The sequence below is a fragment of the Borostomias antarcticus genome, assembly GCF_949987555.1.
Source record: "Borostomias antarcticus genome assembly, chromosome: 1".
Classification (NCBI taxonomy): Eukaryota; Metazoa; Chordata; class Actinopteri; order Stomiiformes; family Stomiidae; genus Borostomias; species Borostomias antarcticus.
The window spans coordinates 41,442,267-41,466,550 of record NC_140234.1 but is presented as its reverse complement, the minus strand read 5'-3'; the positions used below and the strand labels follow the sequence as shown (position 1 = coordinate 41,466,550).

General features: G+C 46.9%; 1 protein-coding gene across 1 annotated transcript in view; it reads right to left on the bottom strand.

Annotated features, from left to right (window-relative positions):
• The window catches only part of pde2a (phosphodiesterase 2A), a gene marked incomplete at both ends in the record, with an annotated part of 58,650 nt that extends 35,358 nt beyond the window's left edge, over nucleotides 1-23,292 (bottom strand). Inside the window, 8 exons of the mRNA XM_084461994.1 lie at nucleotides 268-320; nucleotides 1,856-2,012; nucleotides 2,188-2,247; nucleotides 8,979-9,034; nucleotides 15,997-16,106; nucleotides 18,396-18,484; nucleotides 19,362-19,451; nucleotides 23,284-23,292. Coding sequence (XP_084318120.1) covers nucleotides 268-320; nucleotides 1,856-2,012; nucleotides 2,188-2,247; nucleotides 8,979-9,034; nucleotides 15,997-16,106; nucleotides 18,396-18,484; nucleotides 19,362-19,451; nucleotides 23,284-23,292 — 624 coding nt within the window. The remainder of the gene's footprint in view (nucleotides 1-267; nucleotides 321-1,855; nucleotides 2,013-2,187; nucleotides 2,248-8,978; nucleotides 9,035-15,996; nucleotides 16,107-18,395; nucleotides 18,485-19,361; nucleotides 19,452-23,283) is intronic.
• Nucleotides 23,293-24,284: the final 992 nt, after the last annotated feature.

Sequence of the window (24,284 nt, the reverse complement as noted above, 5' to 3'; positions counted from 1 at the left end):
AGTGAATGAAGAGATAGTAGAGATATAGAGGAGTGAATGAAGAGATATTAGAGATACAGAGGAGTGAATGAAGAGTTCGTAGAGATATAGAGGAGCTGACCAATAGAAGTGAACAAAGATGTGAATGTGTGTGTGTGCGTCTGTGCATTTGTGCGTGCATGCGTATGTGTGTGTGTCTGTGCATGTGTGCGTATGTGTGTGTGTGTATGTGTGTGTGTGTGGGGGGGGGGGGGGGGTATGACTACCAGTGTGATTGCCAGTACTTACATAATTGATGACTTTGAGCTGAAGAGAAGCTGCATCAAGGTCATACAACTCACCTGAGAGAGAGAAAGAGAGAGAATGAGAGGGAGAGAGAATGAGAGGGAGATAGAAAGAGAGAATGAGAGGGAGAGAGAGAGAGAATGAGAGGGAGATAGAGAGAGAGAATGAGATGGAGATAGAGAGAGATGCATCATAGAGGACTGAAGGGACGAGGGTAAAGGGCTGATGAACAAGGGAAGGGTAGAGAGAGGGATAGAGAGAAGGATAGAGAGAGGGATAGAGAGGGGTAGAGAGAGGGTAGAGAGAGGGGTAGAGAGAGGGTAGAGAGAGGGTAGAGAGAGGGGTAGAGAGAGGGGTAGAGAGAGGGTAGAGAAAGGGTAGAGAGGGGGATAGAGAGAGGATAGAGAGAGGGTAGAGAGAGGGTAGAGAGAGGGATAGAGAGAGGGTAGAGAGAGGGGTAGAGAGAGGGTAGAGAGAGGGGTAGAGAGAGGGTAGAGAGAGGGGTAGAGAGGGGTAGAGAGAGGGATAGAGAGATGGTAGAGAGGGTAGAGAGAGGGGTAGAGAGAGGGTAGAGAGGGGTAGAGAGAGGGTAGAAGAAGGGTAGAGAGAGGGATAGAGAGATGGTAGAGAGGGTAGAGAGAGGGGTAGAGAGAGGGTAGAGAGGGGTAGAGAGAGGGTAGAAGAAGGGTAGAGAGAGGGATAGAGAGAGGGTAGAGAGAGGGGTAGAGAGAGGGGTAGAGAGGGTAGAGAGAGGGTAGAGAGAGAGTAGAGAGAGGGGTAGAGAGGAGTACAAAGACAGAGGGACTGTTGTCTACTCAGAAGACAGAGGCTGCTGCACTGGCCTGACTACTGAGAGAGATAGAGAGAGAGTGAGAATTATAAAAGAGAGATGGAGAAAGTGTGAGAGAGAGGGAGAGATAGGGGCAAGAGAGAAAGGGAGAGAGAGAAGACAGGTAGAGAAAAGGAGAGAGATGGAGAGAGAATTATATAAAAGAGAGAGAGAACAAAGGAGAGGGGGAGGGAGGGAGAGAGAGAGAGGGAGAGAGAGAGAGAGAGAGAGACAGTCAGAGAGAGAGACAGACAGAAAGAGAGAGAGGGAGAGAGAGAGAGAGAGAGAGAGAGAGAGAGAGGATAACAGAGAGTGTGGAGGCAGATAAGGAGGATGGTGATCCAGGCTGAAGTTCCCACTGTCTAGATATTGTAAATAAACTCCCCACTGTGCACTAAGCAGTATGTGTACAGCTGTATTTGTCTGTGACTGTTGGTGTGTGTGTGTGCGTGCGTGTGTGTGTGTGTATACAGCAGGGAGAGTAGGCAGCAGCTAGTCGCTTATATTATTCATGAGTTGTTAAGTGTGGTTTTAGCGGAGCTGGAATCTGTTTTCACCCTTATTGTCATCACCGACTCTTCCCCCGTCTTGACAGAGGAGCTGCAATTTAAATTCATGGACTTTTTATTCATGTTGTCCCAACATGTTATCACACACTGCACCCAAGAGCTGTGTGAGTGTGTATGTGTGTGTGTGTGTGTGTGTGTGTGTGTGTATGTGTGTGTGTGTGTGTGTGTGTGTGTGAGTGTGTGTGTTTTATACCACACAGCTGTAGAATGTTGCGATCCAGTTCGCTGTAATCCTGGTCGGTGGCGTCGAGTTGGAACAGTGCATTGTGGGACTGGAGGGGCGATGGGCTGAAGAGGGGCTTCTGATTGGACGTTTGCAGGGACTGAACACGCCTACATGCAACTGTCGCCTGCAAAATAAAAACACGCATGTGCACACACACACACACACAAACACACGCACGCAGAGACAAGAATCTTTGATGCTGAAACCGGATCAATTGTCTATGGGAATCCTCTGTGCACATACACAACCACAAGTGTGCGTGTGTGTGTGCGTGCGTGCGTGTGCGTGTGCGTATTTACATGTTTCTCCAGAGTGTTGAGGAGTTGTTCTTCCTGCTCCGTCATTGGCTTACATCCCACCTGTAACAGAATAGGCATGTTGAGACATATAGACATCATGGAAGCAGTTCTGTTTCTTAGACGGCAACAAATGGACTGCACTTGTATAGCGCTTTTATCCAGAGCGCTTTACAATGGCCTCTCATTCACCCGTTCACACACCAATGGCCTCTCATTCACCCATTCACACACAAATGGCCTCTCATTCACCCATTCACACACCAATGGCCTCTCATTCACCCATTCACACACCACTGTCCTCTCATTCACCCATTCACACACCAATGGCTGCAGCTGCCTGCTCACTGGGAGCAATTTGGGGTTCAGTGTCTTTGCTCAAGGACACTTCGACATGTGGACAGGAGGAGCCGGGATTCAAACCCCCAACCCTATGATCATGACCCACTCTAGCTCCTGAGCCACTGCCACATAGAGAAGCACTTTATATACTGTATATGTTTAGAGAGAGAGAGGTAGAGAGAGAGAGAGAGAGAGAGAGTATATATACTTTTCAGTGTGCGTGTGACAGAGACCTGGGACTCAGATTTAAAGTTGCACTGAAACGGACGTTTGAGATCATCTCACTTCCGTAGTTTGACGTATTTCCGATGCAAACAAGCTATGATGGTGGGACATGCGTTTAGAGGAATTTGATTGGAACATTGACAAGTGGACGGGTTTTAAGAACTTTAGACAGATTCGATAGAAGGATAGCGTTGATTGACGGGTGGATGTTGTGAGATTATTGTCCTAAAATCTAAGGTACCTGTTGTCGTCATTGCACGTGACCTACCGTTTTCCAGGAAGAATGAAATTATATACTTTGATATAAGATTACAAAAAAGTAGAATTTTGTAATTTTTTTGCCATACATCGTTGAATAGGTGAACACTATGACCAATTATGTGAACCAAAATGGAACAGAATGCTTTTTTCATTTCAGTGCGACTTTAAGTGTATCAACTGGGAATATGACAGCTTGACCTTGAGGGAGGCCAGTGTGTGCGTGTGTGTGTGTGAGAGAGAGAGAGATAGATAGGGAGAGTGAGGTGGAGAGAGGGAGGGAGAGAGAGGGGGAGGGAGGGAGGGAGGGAGGGAGAGGGGGGAGGGAGGGAGAGAGCGAGTGAGTGTGGAGGCAGATAAGGAGGATGGTGATCCAGGCTGAAGTTCCCACTGTCTAGATATTGTAAATAAACTCCCCACTGTGCACTAAGCAGTATGTGTACAGCTGTATTTGTCTGTGACTGTCGGTGTGTGTGTGTGTGTGTGTGTGTGTGTGGGTGTGTGCGTGTGTGTGTGTATACAGCAGGGAGAGTAGACAGCAGCTAGTCGCTTATATTATTCATGAGTTGTTAAGTGTGGTTTTAGCGGAGCTGGAATCTGTTTTTACCCTTATTGTCATCACCGACTCTTCCCCCGTCTTGACAGAGGAGCTGCAATTTAAATTCATGGACTTTTTATTCATGTTGTCCCAACATGTTATCACACACTGCACCCAAGAGCTGTGTGAGTGTGTGTGTGTGTGTGTATGTGTGTGTGTGTGTGTGTGTGTGTGTGTGTGTGAGTGTGTGTGTTTTATACCACACAGCTGTAGAATGTTGCGATCCAGTTCGCTGTAATCCTCATGTGGTGAGACCTGCGGTCAGGCACTGGCCTGGACACTCACATACACACCCACATACACACCCCCATACACACCCAGATACACACCCCCATACACACCCAGATACACACCCCGATACACACCCCCATACACACCCAGATACACACCCCCATACACACCCAGATACACACCCCGATACACACCCCCATACACACCCAGATACACATCCAGATACACACCCCGATACACACCCCCATACACACTCCGATACACACCCAGATACACACCCCAATACACACCCCGATACACACCCTGATACACACCCCCATACACACCCAGATACACATCCAGATACACACCCCGATACACACCCCCATACAAATCCAGATACACACCCCCATACACACCCCAATACACACCCAGATACACACCCCCATACACACACCGATACACACCCAGATACACATCCAGATACACACCCCCATAAACACCCAGATACACACCCCGATACACAACCCCATACACACCCAGATACACACCCAGATACACACCCCGATACACACCCCATACACACCCCCAAACACACCCCGATACACACCCCCATACACACACAGATACACACCCAGATACACATCCAGATACACACCCCCATAAACACCCCGATACACACCCCCATACACACACCGATACACACCCAGATACACACCCAGATACACACCCCCATACACACCCCGATACACACCCAGATACACACCCAGATACACACCCCCATACACACCCAGATACACACCCCCATACACACCCCGATACACACCCCCATACACCCCCCGATACACACCCTGATACACACCCCGATACACACCCCCATACACACCCTGATACACAACCCCCTACACGCTCAACTAATCAATCTGGAGCAGCGTCATCATCAACCATTGATGGACTGCCATGAGCAAGAAGCAAGCCAGTGAGTGTGTATGTGTGTGTGTGTGTAACCGAGGAGCGAGAGAGCGAGAGAGTGTGGAGGCAGATAAGGAGGATGGTGATCCAGGCTGAAGTTCCCACTGTCTAGATATTGTAAATAAACTCCCCACTGTGCACTAAGCAGTATGTGTACAGCTGTATTTGTCTGTGACTGTCGGTGTGTGTGTGTGTGTGTGTGTGTGTGTGTGTGTGTGTGTGTGTGTGTGTGTGTGTGTGGGTGTGTGCGTGGGTGTGTGTATACAGCAGGGAGAGTAGACAGCAGCTAGTCGCTTATATTATTCATGAGTTGTTAAGTGTGGTTTTAGCGGAGCTGGAATCTGTTTTTACCCTTATTGTCATCACCGACTCTTCCCCCGTCTTGACAGAGGAGCTGCAATTTAAATTCATGGACTTTTTATTCATGTTGTCCCAACACGTTATCACACACTGTACCCAAGAGCTTTGTGAGTGTGCTTGTGTGTATGTGTGTCTGTGTATGTGTGAGTGTGTGTATATATGTGTATGTGTGTGTGAGAGTGTGTGTTTTATACCACACAGCTGTGGGCCCCCGCTTCCCTGTGCTGGGCAGCCCTGCCCCTCATGTGGTGAGACCTGCGGTCAGGCACTGGCCTGGACACTCACATACACACCCAAATACACACCCCCATACACACCCCCATACACACCCAGATACACCCCCCCATACACACCCAGATACACACTCCGATACACACCCCCATACACACCCAGATACACATCCAGATACACACCCCCATACACACCCAGATACACACCCCCATACACACCCAGATACACATCCAGATACACACCCCCATACACACCCAGATACACATCCAGATACAGACCTCGATACACACCCCCATACACACCCCCATACACACTCCGATACACACCCAGATACACACCCCAATACACACCCCGATACACACCCCGATACACACCCCCATACACACCCAGATACACATCCAGATACACACCCCGATACACATCCAGATACACACCCCCATACACACCCTGATACACACCCAGATACACAGCCCGATACACACCCAGATACACATCCAGATACACACCCCGATACACATCCAGATACACACCCCCATACACATCCAGATACACACCCCCATACACACCCTGATACACACCCAGATACACAGCCCGATACACACACCGATACACACCCCCATACACACCCCGATACACACCCAGATACACACCCAGATACACACCCCCATACACACCCCCATACACACACCCAAACACACCCCGATACACACACCGATACACACCCAGATACACATCCAGATACACACCCGGATACACAGCCCCATACACACCCAGATACACACCCCCATACATACCCAGATACACACCCCCATACACACCCCGATACACACCCAGATACACACCTCCATACACACCCCGATACACACCCAGATACACACCCCGATACACACCCAGATACACACCCCCATACACACCCCCATAGACACCCCGATACACACCCAGATACACATCCAGATACACACCCAGATACACAGCCCCATACACACCCAGATACACCCCCCCAAAAAAACAGTAACTGTAATTTGTTACAGTACAATTTAAAAAATGTAATCTAGATTACAGTTACATTTGCATAGTAACGGGGATTACAGGCGTGATTACAATCACCCCTCGCCTCCTCATCAGTTTTCCAAAATAGGTAAAAAAAAAAGAAAAAAAGAAGTAGGCTAGTAATACCAATTGCGCGCGCCAACAAGATTCCCACTGATGTGCTCGTTGGACCACAGCTGCCAGACAGACAGCAAGCAGCACGGGCATCATGGCAGAAATACCGCAATGTGCATTGAAATCCTGGAAATACCAGCATTTTTTTTATTTACCTGTCACAGAACCACAACAATATTACAGCACAGTGTAAACTATGCCTCCCAGCCACCTGCCTCGACGGCCAAGGAATCAATGTTCAACCTGAAAAAACATTTGCCGGTAAGTTAACGTTAGCTAATGTCAAACGTTAGGGTAGCTAACGTTAACCTTACTTCCACTGACAGCTAAATTAGCTAGCAGTAGGCTTCTACAGTAAAGCACTAATTTTCAACCAGAAAACCAGACCCAAGCGCCCATTCAGATTATTTTCACTCAATAGTGCCTGTCGGTGTTATGGTGCGTTCGTTTGTGGTCGGAGGTGGCAAGTCGCAAGTGGCAAAATACCTACCTCCGACCTGTGTGCATTCGAGCTATAGCGAATGATACGATGATGATATTATATGATATTGACATCAGCCGGCAACTGGAGGCTGAGAAACGAATTTGCGACGAGGAAGTGCGAGTTCATGCAGCGTTTTATTTAATCATTCCTAGTAGCAAGTCGCAATTTGCCACCTCCCAGTTATAAACGAACGCACCATTATTCAAGAGCTATAACTAACTGCCTGGGAAAACTGGTCAGTGGGTGCTTTATCCATAATATATAAGGCTGTGTGTCCACTGGCAAGCTGTATAGCTGAATAGCGCCAATCACAGCTGCTTAGAATGCATTAGAGCTGGAGTTTAGAGCTGGCTCCGACGTTTACACCTAACGTTAGCTACATTAGCAACGAGTGTTGTGTTTTGCAGACTGCAATTAACTAGCCAAGGCAAGATGACACGCACCCTAACCTCTTGGCATTAACACTTGCACTAACTGGGTGGGCGCTGGGCAACTGCTGTTTAGCTATGTTGTCAGCTCTAGAACACAGAAAAATAATAAATAATGTAGGATTTCTGGTGAAATACACAGTACATTTTATATCTGGTGAAATACACAGTACATCCAAAGGTAACTGAAAGTAATCCCTTACTTTACTTTTAAATTGTGGTAATTGGATTACGTTACTGACTACACTTTTTCACAAGTATCTTGTAACTGTAAGGGATTACTTTTTAAAAGTAACCTTCCCAACCCTGTTTATACCAGACGTTGCGTTCAATTGTATTTTCTAACCTAATATTCATTGGCAATGCAATTTTTGAGCATTCAAAGGATCAAATTGATTGATTTATATTGGCATATAATTCGTTCTGAAATATATTTCCACATTCTCATATTGTACTTTTAGACTCTGGTCTAAAGAAAAAGGACAGCCATTAGGGTGTCATAATTTTAGCCACATATTTTTCAACTGAAAAAAAAAGGAGCCAAACCCACTGCCCTGGCGCTGTAGCGCAAAAGAGTGAAGCCAACTTTTTTGGACAGCCATTGTGTGTACAGTAGGTTACGCAATACTTTCATTAGATTTTGGACTACACCCCACAATAGCAGACATGCTAGCCTACTAATAGCGAGATCACCTCACCACTCTATGGATGAAATCAACACGTATGCCTATGATTAAACTCTAACTACAGATTCTAAGACTCTAACTACAGATTCTAACTGTGACTCCAGAGCCAAGGAAGATGATGAGTTCTCAATTACTGGGGTAATTCAAATCCAACATTCCTGTGCTACCATTTCAGATACCAGCTGTCACATGACTAGCAACGTTCACTCTCACAGAGTCAGATGACATGAAGTGAGCAAAACTGAGTTTGGATATGTTTGGAAATGAATGTGCGCTGCAAAATTTGCAGTACTACGACAATGCAGGCAGTACCACATACATAGTAAACATCCACAAGCCACATTTAGTCTCAGACTGAGTGCGGCCTATTTTTTGAAATGATGTCTAGTTGACAATAATGCTACTCTTATCAAACATTATTGCTCTAGCCATGTTTTTTGCAATGTATATAAAGTCTGCTGGTGGAACGCGTTTTCAAATCCACATATACCAAACGGAATGATCAGATAACAAGCTGAATCAAGAAACTGGCTGATTGACCTTTCAATGAAAATGTGTCCTTAACACCTCACTGTAGCCATTGCCAGTGGTCTCTTATCGGATTAGTGCGGCGTCTCCTGCGATTCACTCACCTACTCAACATAACAATAGGCTAATGCGGATGACACACATGTTTTTCCCCCCCCAAATAAGTAACTTCGAATAGAAAAATATGTTTCCAAGGCATTATCTGTGCCTTTCAGAATAATATATTTGTATTCGGGCACACTCTTACTTAATACATACAGTGAACCCTGCAGAAGTGTGTGTGTGAGTGTGTGTGTGTGGTCACTCACCAGTAAGACTGCGACGGCCTGGATCTGTTTCTGGTCTAGGAGTGGGATGACCAGGGCTGTGGTAAGAGAAAGACAGAGATTAACAGGCAGAGAGAGAGAGAGACCATTGCTGTATATCTCTCTGCTCGGTAGACAGGAACAGAGGAACTCTGTTCCTGCGTCTGCAACTCTTCCAGTGTGTATTCGTTGAACATGACCTCAGACTCAGGGTGCGTGTCCGCAGCTGGCCAGATGCCACCATCTTCTCCTTGTTTACAATGTTTACAGGCTCTTAGCGCTATAGCGCCATGGGCTCTAGTCTTTTCACTTTTAAAAAGATAAACCTTTTGGACTAAAGCACAGGCTGTAAAAGGCTGTTCTGATCACTACGACAACGGTCAGTTTTTGGCAAGACTGCCGAGACAACGAACGTTAGCACTAGCTAACACTAGCCTGTTACCAACCAGCCTATTTTTCAGTTCTCCTGCTCAAAATGACATGTCCATAATTAATATAGAATATCTCCACAACCACAAGCGCCATTATAATAATATCGGTATTAAATGAATGCTGACACCTGAGGGAAGCAAATTGAGCTAGAATAATGTAAAACATCTCAAATTCAATCATCACCTAAAATAAAGTAAAAAACAGCTTTTAGAGTGACTATCAACTTGGAAACATGAGATAGTTATTCCAATGTAAGATCAGTACCTGCCAACTTAGATGCTAGTAATGTGAGCCAGTGCAACGTTGGAGAGGTTTTAGTGCAGTTATGTCCATGCAGACCACCAAATTATGCCATTTCGCGACCTTCTGGCACCATCATCAGTGCATGTCTTCATGTACTGCACTGTAAAACTAATTATATTTCACTGACCTATCACTATAGGTCCATCAAAATTGTGAAATATATCAATTCAGTGGCACATGTATAGGCCATTAGGCCATACTGGGCATTCATTCACAATTCTTGGGCCTACATGTGACATTGACATCTATGGGAGCTTCCCTTCTAGTGGATCTCAATGGGATGGAAGTGCCTGTGTGTGTGTGTGTGTATGTGTGTGTGTGTGTGCTCGCAGTGCAGCGGTAAGTGGAGAGGTAAAGCCCCGTCGTAGGTTTGCACATGGACGGTGGGGACATGTCCCTACCAAGGGCGTAGGTTTGCATATGGATGGCGGGAATATGTCCCTACCAATATTTTGGAAGGCCAAAATTGTCCCTACCAATTTTTAAGCAACCTTGTTTGCATTATCTTTGGAGTGCTATTATATCAGATAATTTAGATGGCCTTCCCATGTTTTGGGAGGACAGAACTGTCCCTACCATTATTTAATTTATTTGCATTATCTTCGGAGTTACATATTTAAGCAATAAACCACGAGAGGCTGTGTGTTATAGTGTGTGTGTTTTGGTGAGTGTTAAACGAGAGTAATGTTGGCTAGCTAATATTAGCTAACTTGCGAATTATCCGAGATTAGTAAAGTTTATGTTTTAAATTGACCAACATATGTGGTCATGGCAGTGGCTAGTTGCAAAACTAGAATGGAGAAGTAAGACGCCTCCTTCCCTCCACTAGTCTGGGGGTCCACCTTGGGCAAGTGGTAGTACCCCCTAGGCCCCTACCTGGGGTTACAGGGAAAATTCCGATGACAAAACAACCAAAAGGAAGAGAGACCCGGCTCGTCTGGAGCGAGGCCCAGACCGAGGGCCCGCCTGCGAGCGCCTGGTGGCCGGGCTTACCACGGAGTCCGGCCGGGCCCAGCCCGAATAAGCAACGTGGAAGCACCATCTCCTCCTCCATCGTCCCGTGGACCCACCACCCGCGGGAGGAATTGTCGGGGTCGGGTGCGCTGCCAACTAGGTGGCGGTGAAGGCGGGGGGCACCGACGGACCGGACCCGGGCGGCAAAGGCTGGCTCTGGGGACATGGAACGTGACCTCGCTGGGGGGGAAGGAGCCGGAGCTTGTGAGGGAGGTGGAGCGATACCAATTACACCTGGTGGGGCTAACCTCCATGCACAGCACCGGCACCGGAACCAAACTCCTGGATAGGGGTTGGACCCTGTTCTTCTCCGGAGTTGCTCACGGTATGAGACGTAAGGCAGGTGTGGCTATACTAGTTAGCCCCCAGCTGAGCGCCTCTGTGCTGGAGTTCACCCCAGTGGACGAGAGGGTCGCCTCCCTGCGCCTTAGGACTGTGGGGGGGGGGGGACTCTAACTGTGGTTTGTGCTTATGCACCGAACAGCAGTTCAGAGTACTCGGCTTTCCTGCAGACCCTGAGTGGAGTCCTTTTGGGGGCTCCTGCAGGCGACTCCACTGTCCTACTGGGGGACTTCAATGCACACGTAGGCAATGATGGAGAAACTTGGAGGGGCGTGATTGGGAGGCATGGCCACCACGATCTGAACCCGAGTGGTGTTTTGTTGTTTGTAACTGTGCTAGTCACGGTTTGTCCATAACAAACACCATGTTCGAACACAAGGATGCCCACAAGTACACCTGGCATCAGAACACCTTAGGCCGAAGGTCGATGATCGATTTCGTTATCGTATCATCTGATCTGAGGCCATGTGTTTTGGACACGGGTAAAGAGAGGGGCAGAGCTGTCCACTGATCACCATCTGGTGGTGAGCTGGTTTCGATGGCGGGGGAAGCTTCTGGACAGACCTGGAAAACCCAAGCGTGTAGTGAGGGTGAACTGGGAACGTCTGGAGGAAGAGCCTGTCCGGAGAGATTTCAATTGCCACCTCCGGCGGAGCTTCTCAGGCATCTCTGTGGAGGTTGGGGACATCGAGAATGAGTGGTCGGTGTTCAAAGCCTCCATTGCTGAAGCTGTGGCTGGGAGCTGTGGCCTGAGGGCCATAGGTACCTCAAGGGGCGGTAACCCTCGGACACTGTGGTGGACAGCGGTGGTCAGGGAAGCCGTCCGACTGAAGAAGGAGGCCTTCTGGGATATGTTAGCCCGGGAGACCCCAGAAGCAGTTGCAGGGTATCGACTGGCCCGGAGGGCTGCGGCTTCGGCCGTGACCAAGGCAAAGCAGCGGGTGTGGGAGGAGTTCGGAGAAACCATGGAGAAGGACTTTCGGTCGGCACCAAAGTGTTTCTGGAAGACCATCAGAAACCTCAGGAAGGGAAAGCGGGGACCATCCAAGCTGTATACAGCAAGGAGGGGACACTGCTGACCTCAACTGAGGAGGTTGTTGAGCGTTGGAAGGAGCACTTTGAGGAACTCCTGAACCCGACTAATCCACCCTCTACGATCGAGGCAGAGCCGGAAGATGATGGGGGGTCGTCAATTTCCTTGGAGGAGGTCACTGAGGTAGTCAAACAACTCCACAGTGGCAGAGCCCCAGGGACTGATGAGATCCGTCCAGAAATGCTGAAGGCGCTGGGTGTAGAGGGGCTGTCTTTGTTGACATGCCTCTGTAACATTGCGTGGGAGTCTGGGTCAGTGCCGAAGGAGTGGCAGACTGGGGTGGTGGTCCCAATATTCAAAAAAGGGGACCAGAGGGTGTGTGCGAATTATAGAGGCATCACATTACTCAGCCTCCCACGGAAAGTTTACTCCAAGGTGCTGGAAAGGAGGGTCCGGCCGATAGTCGAACCTCAGATCGAAGATGAACAATGCGGATTTCGTCCTCGTCGTGGTACTACTGACCAGCTCTTCACTCTCGCAAGGATCTTGGAGGGGGCTTGGGAGTTTGCCGAACCTGTCTACATGTGTTTTGTGGACTTGGAGAAGGCTTACGACCGGGTCCCTCGAGAGGTCTTGTGGAGGGTTATGCGGGAGTATGGGGTGAGGGGGTCCCTACTTAGGGCCATCCAATCCCTGTACACCCAGAGCGAGAGCTGTGTCCGGGTCCTCGGCAGTAAGTCGTCTTTCTTTCCGGTGGGGGTTGGCCTCCACCAGGGCTGCACTTTGTCATTAATCCTGTTTGTGATTTTCATGGACAGGATATCGAGGCGTAGCCGTGGGGAGGAGGGTTTGCAGTTCGGTGAGCTGGGGATCACGTTGCTGCTTTTTGCAGATGATGTGGTCCTGATGGCATCAACTGCCTGCGACCTCCAGCACTCTCTGGATAGGTTCGCAACTGAGTGTGAAGCGGCTGGGATGAGAGTATGCACTTCTAAATCTGAGGCCATGGTTCTCAGCAGGAAACCGGTGGCCTGTCCGTTCCGAGTAGGAAATGAGTCCTTACCCCAAGTGAAGGAGTTCAAGTATCTGGGGGTCTTGTTCACGAGTGAGGGAACCATGGAGAGGGAGTTTGGCCGGAGAATCGGAGCAGCTGGTGCGGTTCTGCAGTCGCTTTACCGCACTGTTGTGACGAAAAGAGAGCTGAGCCAAAAGGCAAAGCTCTCGATCTACCGGTCTATCTTCGTCCCCACCCTCGCCTATGGTCATGAAGGATGGGTCATGACCGAAAGAACGAGATCACAGATACAAGCGCCGAAATGTTTTCTCCGGAGGGTGGCTGGGGTCTCCCTGAGAGATCGGGTGAGAAGTTCAGTCATCCGGGAGAGACTCGGAGTAGAGCCGCTGCTCCTTTGCGTCGAAAGGAGCCAGTTGAGGTGGTTCGGGCATCTAGTGAGGATGCCTCCTGGGCGCCTCCATAGGGAGGTGTTCCAGGCGTGTCCGGCTGGGAGGAGGCCGCGGGGTAGACCCAGGACTAGGTGGCGGGACTACATCTCCACACTGGCCTGTGAGCGGCTAAAGCTTCCCCAGGCAGAGCTGGTTGATGCTGCTAGGGAAAGGGATGTCTGGGGCCCCCTGCTGGAGCTGCTGCCTCCGCGACCCGACCCCGGATAAGCGGATGAAGATGGATGGATGGATGGTCGTGGTCATGGCACAATTCAATCGGGATCAAGAAATAATTTTTCTCACACTGTTCACTACCATTCATATTTTTTCTGATCCCTGGTCGGGTTTCTCTTCCTGGTTCCGCCTAGGCACTTTATACTACCTGATATTTCAACCTGCTGCCATCAGTGCTCGCGTTGTTTACATGATACGGGGCACGTCTGCTTGCTTGCGTCCATGAATATCTGACCGTTTAATCGTTCCCTATGTAGTTCACTATATGTGTAACACTACATAGGGAATAGGGAGTGAGTGAACCATTTCGAACACATCTCTAGGCAGCTCTGTTAGCTAGCTTACTTGTCCTGATGCCATGTTCCATATGAGAAACACTCTGCTACTCTTAGCTAGCCTACTGTGTTTACCTCTACTTGTCCTGATACCTTGTTCCATATGAGTTAACAGATATAGACCCGACATTAGTTATAAGGAGTGAGTGAACCATTTCGAACACGGCTCTAGTTACAGTAGCTCCGTTGCTAGCTTACTCATCCTGATGCCTCATTCCACATGAGAACACTACTGGGTCTAATTTCGTACAGTAGATCAGCCTGTGCACAGATAGCTGGTAGCTAACTTGTAGCTACATGTAGCTAGCTGACCAATGACCCCTGATGTCTGACCCCTGTGTCACATGGATGGTGTTTGCCTATGGTGCATAGCTAGTCTAGCTAGCTGGTAGCTCTGCTACCTAGCTACTCCGTTAGCTAGTCTACTGTGTTAAACCTCTACATGTCCCAATACCTTGTTCCATATGAGTTAACAGATATAGACCCGACATCAGTTACAGAGATAGATACTGTAGATAGGCAATGTTCATAATAATTCAATTACAACCAGATGGAGAACAAGGAGTTTGAGAAGAAGGTAAGCTCATCTAATGTGCCAGACAAGGTTACAGCAATGGGTCAATGAGTAGTATTACTTCTCCCTCTATGGGCATGTGAGCGGTGGTGCGGAATGCCGCAGACGGTGCGTTGAGATCCCGCAGGTAAGGTTACTACCCCCAAGGGCTCACTACTGTAGCACTTAGCCAGGCTCAAAAATAGTATTAACAGAGCTGTAAAAAATCAGTAGCCTAGCTAAGCTCTAAACTGTACGCTCCAGTGTGCTCTAAGCAGCTGTAAAAGTGGCACTGTTCAGCTCATTGGTGGATACAGCCTAACTCTGCAGTATATATTATGTGAACTCTGCAGTATGTATTATGTGAACTCAGCAGCATGAATTATGGGAACATTCCAGTAGGTATTCTGTGAACATAAGCGCTTTTTCATTGTCATTTCATTCTGCACTCATTCTATGCTCCGAAGGGGGGGTGAGGGAGAAGGAGAGATGTGATGTCACCTTCACCCCCTTCTCCCTTTCTCCTCACACATTTTCTATTCTGTCTCTCTTTATCTTTGTCTCCCTCCCTCCCGGTCTCTCTGTCTCTCTCCATCTCTCTCTCTCTATCCATGTCTCTCTCCATCTCTCTCTCTATCCATCTCTCTCTATATCCATATCTGACTCTTGATCTATCCATCTCTCTCTCTCTCCATCTCTCTCTCTCTATCCCTCTCTCTATCTTTATCCATCTCTCTGTGTCTCTCTCTCTCTCTATCCATCTCTCTCCATCTCTATCTCTCTCTCTCCATCTCTCTATCCATCTCTCTCTCCATCTCTCTATCTATCTGTATCCATCTCTCTGTCTCTCTCTATCATCTCTCTTTATCGATCTCTCTCTCTCTCCATCTCTTTCAATCCATCTCTCTCTCCATCTCTCTATCTATCTTTATCCATCACTCTTTATCCATCTCTCTGTCTCTCTCTCTATCCATCTCTCTCTATCATCTGTCTCTCTCTCTATCTCTCCATCTCTCTCTCTCTCCATCTCTCTCTCCCTGTCTCTCTTCCTACACGGCGGCCCACAGTTCTACATCTCCCCTGTAATAATCTCTCTTGTTCTGCGCTCTGCTACCCTCCTCCCACACCAGGCGTCCACCTCCACCTATACACACTCACACACACACACACCCACACACACACACAAACACACACACACACACACACACACACACACACACACACACACGTGCACACACACACACACACACACACACATGCGCACACACACACACACACACACACACACACACACACACACACACACACACACACACACACACACACACTCACCTCGTCTGTGGTTGGGCAGGGGTGCAGCCAGGCTGGTCCAGAGTGGTTGTGGGAGCTCGGAGGCAGGCAGACCTGCACACTGACACTGTTTCAGCTGGCCGGCCATCCTCCTGACAGACAGACAGACAGACAGGCGGGCGGACGGACGGACGGACGGACGGACGGACGGACGGACGGACGGACGGACGGACGGACGGACGGACGGACGGACGGACGGACGGACGGACGGACGGACAGACAGACAGACAGACAGATAGATAGACGGATGGACATACAGACGGACAGACAGACAGACAGGCGGAGGGACGAACAGGCAGACGGATGGACATACAGACGGACAGACAGACAGGCGGAGGGACGGACGGACGGACGGACAGACGGATGGACATACAGACGGACAGACAGACAGGCGGAGGGACGAACAGGCAGACAGACAGAGAGACAGCACAAGACAAAAGGCCTTAGAGAGAACAGATAGTATTCAACATTGGCCAAACGCCTTCATTGAGAAATCGTCCAGAGTACAAAAACACCTGTTTAATGATTCATTATTCACTCTTTAATCCACCTTGGTGAACGACTCATTATTCATTCTTAATTCCAATTAATCAAACAAAAGAGCTCTCTGCCAGCTGTGGCTACGGGTGTGAGAGTGACAGCGTCCCCTGTGTGTGTGTGTGTGTGTGCACGCGCGCGTGTGTGTGTGTGTGTGTGTGGTTGTTAGTATTGTCTTTCAGAGAGCACTTTTCTCATGCTAATTCTTGAGAGAAGCATGTGTTCCAAATATATGAGCTATGGAACGATAACCATGCATGTATACAAGCACACACACACACACAAATAAATCAATCTATGTTTGTATCTACATTGTGTTTCTATGTGAAAGGGTTTTGTTCTTTTCATTTGCACCACAGTAAATGGAGTAGGCCTACATGATGGACACCGTGAGATCACATACTGCCAACGACTATCTTTCATTCATTCATTCAAAATTTATTTCATACCTGGGTCCAGATAAAAGATAAGGCATAACATACAATGAATAGAAGACATCAATAAAAGATCCTGGTTTAAAATGTATATGAATCTCTTACACCTGTACCAATGTCGCCACTGGTATTGGTAGTGTGTAGTAGCCTACTAAGCCTTATGTTTGATAAAGATTATTTCATTTTCAGTGGTACATTAATATGTCCCTCTGTAAGTCAGTGATACATGAATACGTCCCTCGGTAAGTCAGTGGTACATTAAGACGTCCCTCGGTAAGTCAGTGGTACATTAAGACGTCCCTCGGTAAATCAGTGATACATTAATAGTCCCTCGATTAGTCAGTGATACATTACAGTAATACGTCCCTCGGTAAGTCAGTGATACATTAATACATCTCTCGGTAAGTCAGTGATACATTAATATGTCCCTCGGTAAGTCAGTGGTACATTAATACGCACCTTGGTAAGTCAGTGGTACATAAATACGTCCCTCGGTAAGTCAGTGGTACATTAAGACGTCCCTCGGTAAGTCAGTGATACATTAATAGTCCCTCGATAAGTCGGTGATACATTAATACGTCATTCGGTAAGTCAGTGGTACATTAATACATCTCTCGGTAAGTCAGTGATACATTAATATGTCCCTCGGTAAGTCAGTGGTACATTAATACGTACCTTGGTAAGTCAGTGGTACATAAATATGTCCCTCAGTAAGTCAGTGGTACATTAATACGTCCCTCGGTAAGTTAGTGGTACATTAATATGTCCCTCGTTAAGTCAGTGGTACATTAATACGTCCCTCGTTAAGTCAGAGTCACATCAAAGCCCCTTAAAGTGCCCGCGCCGTCACTTTTACGTCTGTGTTACTGACAGCGTTGTTCAGCAGCATTGGGCCCTTAGCCTGACAAACACACACACACCACACACACACATCCACACACACACACACACACACACACACACACACACACACACACACACACACACACACACACACACACACACACACACACACACACACACACACAAATAATGTTGTGTTGTTTTTCTCAAAGCCAGAAGCAGGACTGGGCTCTCAAGCTTGTAGAGAGCACCTACAGAGGATCAGAGTTGTACTGGAAGAGAAGAAAGGGAGAGAGAAAGAGAGGGAGGGAGAGAGAGGGGGGGGGGGGTGACTGAGGGAGAGAGAGAGGGTGTAACAGGGTGAGATAGAGAAATAATTTTTGAACTTTAAAATAGACTTTTATTTCCAAAGGGAGAAGGGGAGAGTGAGGGTGATAGGTGACTGACTGACTCTCTCTCTCTCTCTCTCTCTCTCTCTCTCTCTCTCTCTCACACACACACACACACACACACACACACACACACACACACACACACACACACACACACACACAGTAGATAGCATACCTGATCTTTCCCTCCTTTGGCAGCTCGTGGGGTGGGTCATCGCACTGCAGCCTTGAGTCTCCCTCCAGCAAGTACACACACACACACTCCTGTAAAACAGTACACACACACACACACACACGCACACTCCTTTAAAACAGGCAATATACAACACACGTTCAGAGACACTTTGTGACACAAGTGAATTTTCAGACGTACAGAGCTGTTTATCATGGACATTTTACATGCTGTGTCCGTGTGCGTGCGTGTGTGTGTTATGTGTGTGTGTGTGTGAGTGTGTGTGTGCTGTGTGTGTGTTGTGTGTGTATGTGTGTGTATCAGTGTGTGTGTGCTGTGTGTGTACCATGTGTGTGTGTGTGTGTGTATTGTGTGTGTACCATGTGTGTGTATTGTGCGTGTGTATGTGTGTGTGTGTGCTGTGTGTGTGTGTGTATTGTGTGTGTACCATGTGTGTGTATTGTGCGTGTGTGTGTGCTGTGTGTGTACCTTGTGTGTGTATGTGTGTGGGAGCTGTGTGTGTACCTTGTGTGTGAGTGTGTGTGTATGTGTGTGGGATCTGTTGTGTGTGTACCGTGTGTGTGTGCCGTATGTGTACCTTGTAAGTGAGTGTGTGTGTGTGTGTGTGAGTGTGCTGTGTGTATGTGTGTACCGTGTGTGTGTGTGCCGTGTGTATGTGTGTGTAGCGTGAGTGTGTGTGCCGTGTGTGTGTGCCGTGTGTGTGTACCGCATGTGTGTGTGTGTGTGTGCCATGTGTATGTACCGCGTGTGTGTGTACCGTGTGTGTGTGTGTGTGCCGTGTGTGTGTGTGCTGTGTGTATACCGTGTGTGCCCTGTGTGTCTATGTGTGTGTGTGTGTGTATGTGTGTGCCGTGTGTGTGTGTGTACCATGTTTGCCTTATGTGTGTGCCGTGTGTGTGTTTGTGTCTGTAGGTGTGTGTGTGTGTGTGTTGTGTTGCGTGTGTGTACCGTGTGGGGTAATAGATCCTGAACTGTGTCTCTGAGGGCGTCTCGTAACGAGCGCACGTCGACCACCGCCGCCAGCCGCAGCAGTGCATCCTGGGAAGAAACAGTCAAAAAAACATTGTCCAAATCCTCCCCCAGTACAGAGCTGTCTGCATACACACAAACACACACACACACACACACACACACACACACACACACACACACACAGGCATGCATCTGTAAGCAGAAATATCTGGTAGTAACACACATAAAAGTAAACTTCATTTTTCATAACACCTTTCAAAAGGGGGTATGGTAAATGGAGTGCACTTATATGGTGCTTTTATCCAAAGTGATTTACAATGGCCTCTCATTCACCCATTCACACACCAGTGGCAGCAGCTGCCATGCAAGGTGCTAGTGTGCTCATTGGGAGCAATTTGGGGTTCAGTGTCTTTGCCCAAGGACACTTGGACATGTGGACAACAAACAAAAAAACTGAAGCTGTCAATCAACACTATCCTTCTATCGAATCTGTCTAAAGTTCTTAAAACCTGTCCACTTGTCAATGTTCCAATCAAATTCCTCTAAACATGTCCATAGCATAGCTTGTTTGCGTCAGAAATACAGTACGTCAAACTACGGAAGTTGGATGATCTCAAACGTCCGTTTCAGTGCGACTTTAAATAAAGCAAATGTAGGCTAAAGTTGTTAATAGTTGCAGGTTGGAGTAGACAATGTGAATATACAATACAAGAGGAACTAGAGATAAAACAGGCTAAGATGGAAAAAGTGAAGCTTGAGGTGGAGAAGTAGGCTATAAGCCTACGGGGAAAAATTGTCAGGCATTGGCCTTATCACAATTCAATTAAAATGTAGCCTACTTCTCTTTGTTCCTAGGAACAGGAGGCTAGTCTAATAAATCAAGATTAAAGACTTGAATTAAAAATTAGTGTTTTTACTTGGTTTCCGCATCACCCACAGCCTACACGAAACTGCAGGTAGGCTAATAAAATGCATAGCCTACAGTCTACTACTGTAAATGCACAAGGCAAAATATGTCTCAAGCAGCTGTCAGCATTCTGCAATTTCTCATATGATATCAGGGAAAGCCAAAGAGGGTTTCATCGGTTTGTAAAAACCTCTCATTGTTCGCATACTGCGGATTATTTTTTAATTTGCACACTGAGGTTCCATATAGAATCTTAACGTCCATATGCCCTTTTCCAAGTGAATTGATCGGTCAGCGGGCAGTGCTTCATACGTTTTGATCCATAATCTGGATCTTAACCTGCCCCGGAGCAGGTTAGCTCAGCAGCATAAGTTACCACGGCGATATAGCACGGTGAAAAGTGAACCACCTTCGTAGTATGGATAAACCAGGCGTGAACCTGAAGTTATCCCGCTAACCCCGTAATCCTGTTTACGTAGTACAGTGCCCAGGGCAGCAGATCCTGAGATTACTCTGACTCAACAGATGTAGGTTTTGGGGATAAGCCTTGTCATCCGTTTATCACTGCCCAATCAGTGGCACCGATTCATGTGGTCGGCCAATCAGTGGCGATGGGAGAGTCTCAGAGACTGTGAAACAACAACATCCTAGCAACTATGTAGAAGTGTGGAGGTAGGTCTGGTTATGTAGAAGTATGGAGATAGGTCTGGCTATGTAGAAGTGTGGAGGAAGGTCTGGTTATGTAGAAGTATGGAGATAGGTCTGGCTATGTAGAAGTATGGAGGTAGGTCTGGCTATGTAGAAGTATGGAGGTAGGTCTGGCTATCTGTCTTGTCATAAGAGAGATAGGGAGGATGACAGATAGACAGAGAGGATGACAGAGAGACAGGGAGGATGACAGAGAGACAGGGAGGATGACAGAGAGACAGGGAGGATGACAGAGAGACAGGGAGGATGACAGACGGATACAGAGAAGACAGAAGAATGAAGCTAATAGAAAGAGAGAGTGACAGATGGAGGTAGACAGACAGAGAGAGAGAGAGTGACAGAGAGTGACAGAGAGAGAGCAACAGAGAGAAAGAGAGAGAGCAACAGGGAGAGAGTGACAGAGATAGATACAGAGAGCGAGGCAGAGAGATATTATTTACACATGCACACACATACACACACATATATACACATACATACATCTGTTACTGTGTTAATGTTCATTTACTGTGCAAATGAATTTCCTGTTTCTGTTTTATGTTTTATTCTGCCTGCCATAGACTGAAGGACAGTGTATATACAGTAGAAGAACAGTTTTTCTCAATCATTTACACACTAACACTGGCACTTAAGAAACAAAGGGGCATATGTACTAGCAATAATAATAATAATAATAATCAATTTTATTTAAAAAATAAATTATTTTATAAGATTAAAAGCAACAGAAAATGTGTCAAAAAGGTACAAAACAAGAGAAAGCAAAAATGATTAATCAACAAAAGGCTCTGTTAAAAAGGTACGTTTTAAGGCCTCCTTTAAGAAGTACTTTGTAGTTAAGTGCCTCTTAACTCGTTCGGGAAACCCGGCCAATGATGTCTCGGTGCATCCCTGCTTGTGTGTTCAGTGTAAATCATGTGTGCATCCAGTTGTGTTAGCTGTGATGTGTAGACTACAGTATTCTGGGAAAGAATAAACTTACTGTATATTTGTGTTGTTTTATATTGAAAAACATTATAAAAACATTATACAGCACATAATTTCATGTACAACAGGGGAAAGTGTCACACTGAACATGCAAAGCTATAATTCTCCTGATAAGTCTAATAATAATACAAAATATTAATAATAATGATAATAAGTTATTCAGAGTGTTTTCCATTTAGACTAGTAGTGTTATTCATTCAGCACATCAGTGTTCAGTTGATGCTTAGAAATGTCTACTCATATGATGACTGTGTGTGTCATTAGAAATGTCTACTCATATGATGGCTGTGTCATTCGAAATGTCTACTCATATGACTGTGTGTGTCATTAGAAATGTCTACTCATATCATGACTGTGTGTGTCATTAGAAATGTCTACTCATATGATGGCTGTGTCATTCGAAATGTCTACTCATATGACTGTGTGTGTCATTAGAAATGTCTACTCATATGATGACTGTGTGTGTCATTAGAAATGTCTACTCATACGATGACTGTGTGTGTCATTAGAAATGTCTACTCATTTGATGACTGTGTCATTTTGCAAATGAGTTGTTTTGCATTTTGTGTGTGTTTTTTGTGTAGAGTTTTGAGGAAATGAGGTTCCTTTCAGAAATCATGTTTAAACAATTGAGAAAAACTGTATTTCTGTGATCCCACAGTTGCGTTAGCAATATGAACACTTGTTCTTTCGTGCCAATAAAGGCCATTGAATTGAATTGAACTGTATTCACCTGGCACTCATCCTTGTCGTTACATCTGACAACATAATTTTCTCCTGTAATTTTTATTTATTTATTTACTGTGCTTTGCTGGTGCATATCGACAATTGATCATTTGTTTTGTCTTATGTTCCTTTGCCACAGTAATCTAATTAATGTTGCTTGTCATGTGCACCACCCTAGTCTGGCTCGTACACAAACTATAGCTAGCTGTGGAGCAGTGACTCAAGCTTACCCAACCCCCTGGCGTGGAAGTGAAGTTACCTGACCCTAGTGAGTGTAGCTGGCCCTAGCTCCTGAGGGTTAGGGTTAGGCCCCTGACCCTAGTGAGCTTAGCTGGCCCTGGCTCCTGAGGGGTGCGGGCACAGGCACTCACCTAGGGATCTGGCGAGCGCGGGTCGACCAGTCCAGCCTTCGTCCTCGTTTCCTCGGCCAGCTCGGTCGTTCGTTCATTTGTTCGTTCATTCAATGATTACTTCCTCAAATCATACAAGTGTCCAGGTGATACCCAATAAGTTGCCAAGAGCAGGTTAGGAACAGAAAAGGGTAGCGTCTTCCTGGCACCGCTGTCGACTCACCGTAGCCATGGCACCTTCTGTCGAGTGCACGCAGCCAGCCCCTGATAACGGAAGGCCCGGCCACGCCCCCATATACACAGTATTCTACCTGGCTCCTATCCACACCCCCTGCTCCACTGAATCTAGCTATCTGAAATAATCCTACTCTAAACGATATCTTAAACCTAGCCTACCTTTTCAATCTCGCTTGCTTTGGCAATATGTACAGTGTTACATCGTGCCAATAAAGCCATTTGAATTTGAATTTGATTGGAATTTGAGAGATAGAGAGACAGAGAGTGAGAGAGAGAGAGGAAGAGAGAGACAGAGACAGAGAGCGAGAGAGAGAGACAGGGGTGGTAGCTGTGTTTAGTTATGCTGATCACCAATGCCCTTCAAAATGTCAGAGCACTCCAAGTGATTATAATAACCCAATGACAGGACAACAGATCAACTCCAGAGGGAGGAGAGGAGGGAGAGGGGACATGGAAAGACTGAGATGGCGAGAGAGACAGAGAGAGAGAGAGATAACAGAGGAAGAGATGGATAAAGAGAGATAGAGATACACACACACACACACATTATATACACACATTCAAATCTGTTTCATGAAACCATCTGACATTAGTATTATCTAGAGGTCTAGATAATGTATGTGTGTGATTGCATGTTGTTCTGTGTGAGAGTGTCTGCGTGCAGGTGTGTGTGTGTGCCCCATGTGTACTATGGTTTAGTGTAGTGTGTGCGTGTGTGTGTGTGCGGGGGTGTGTGTGTGTGTGTGTGTGCGTGCGTGTGTGTGTGTGTGCGGGGGTGTGGGGCATGTCAGTATAACAGATGGTATTGGGTTTACGATGAAGAACGATTCTATAAAAAGGTCAAACAGAGAGAGTTTGACGTTTACCAAATCATATATCCACAGCTAAACACAAGGGCTTTTCAGACCGTGGTGCATGTGTGTGTGTGTGTGTATGTGTGGGTCTGTGTTGAATCTATATTTTTTGGTTTCTGACAGCTAAAATGTT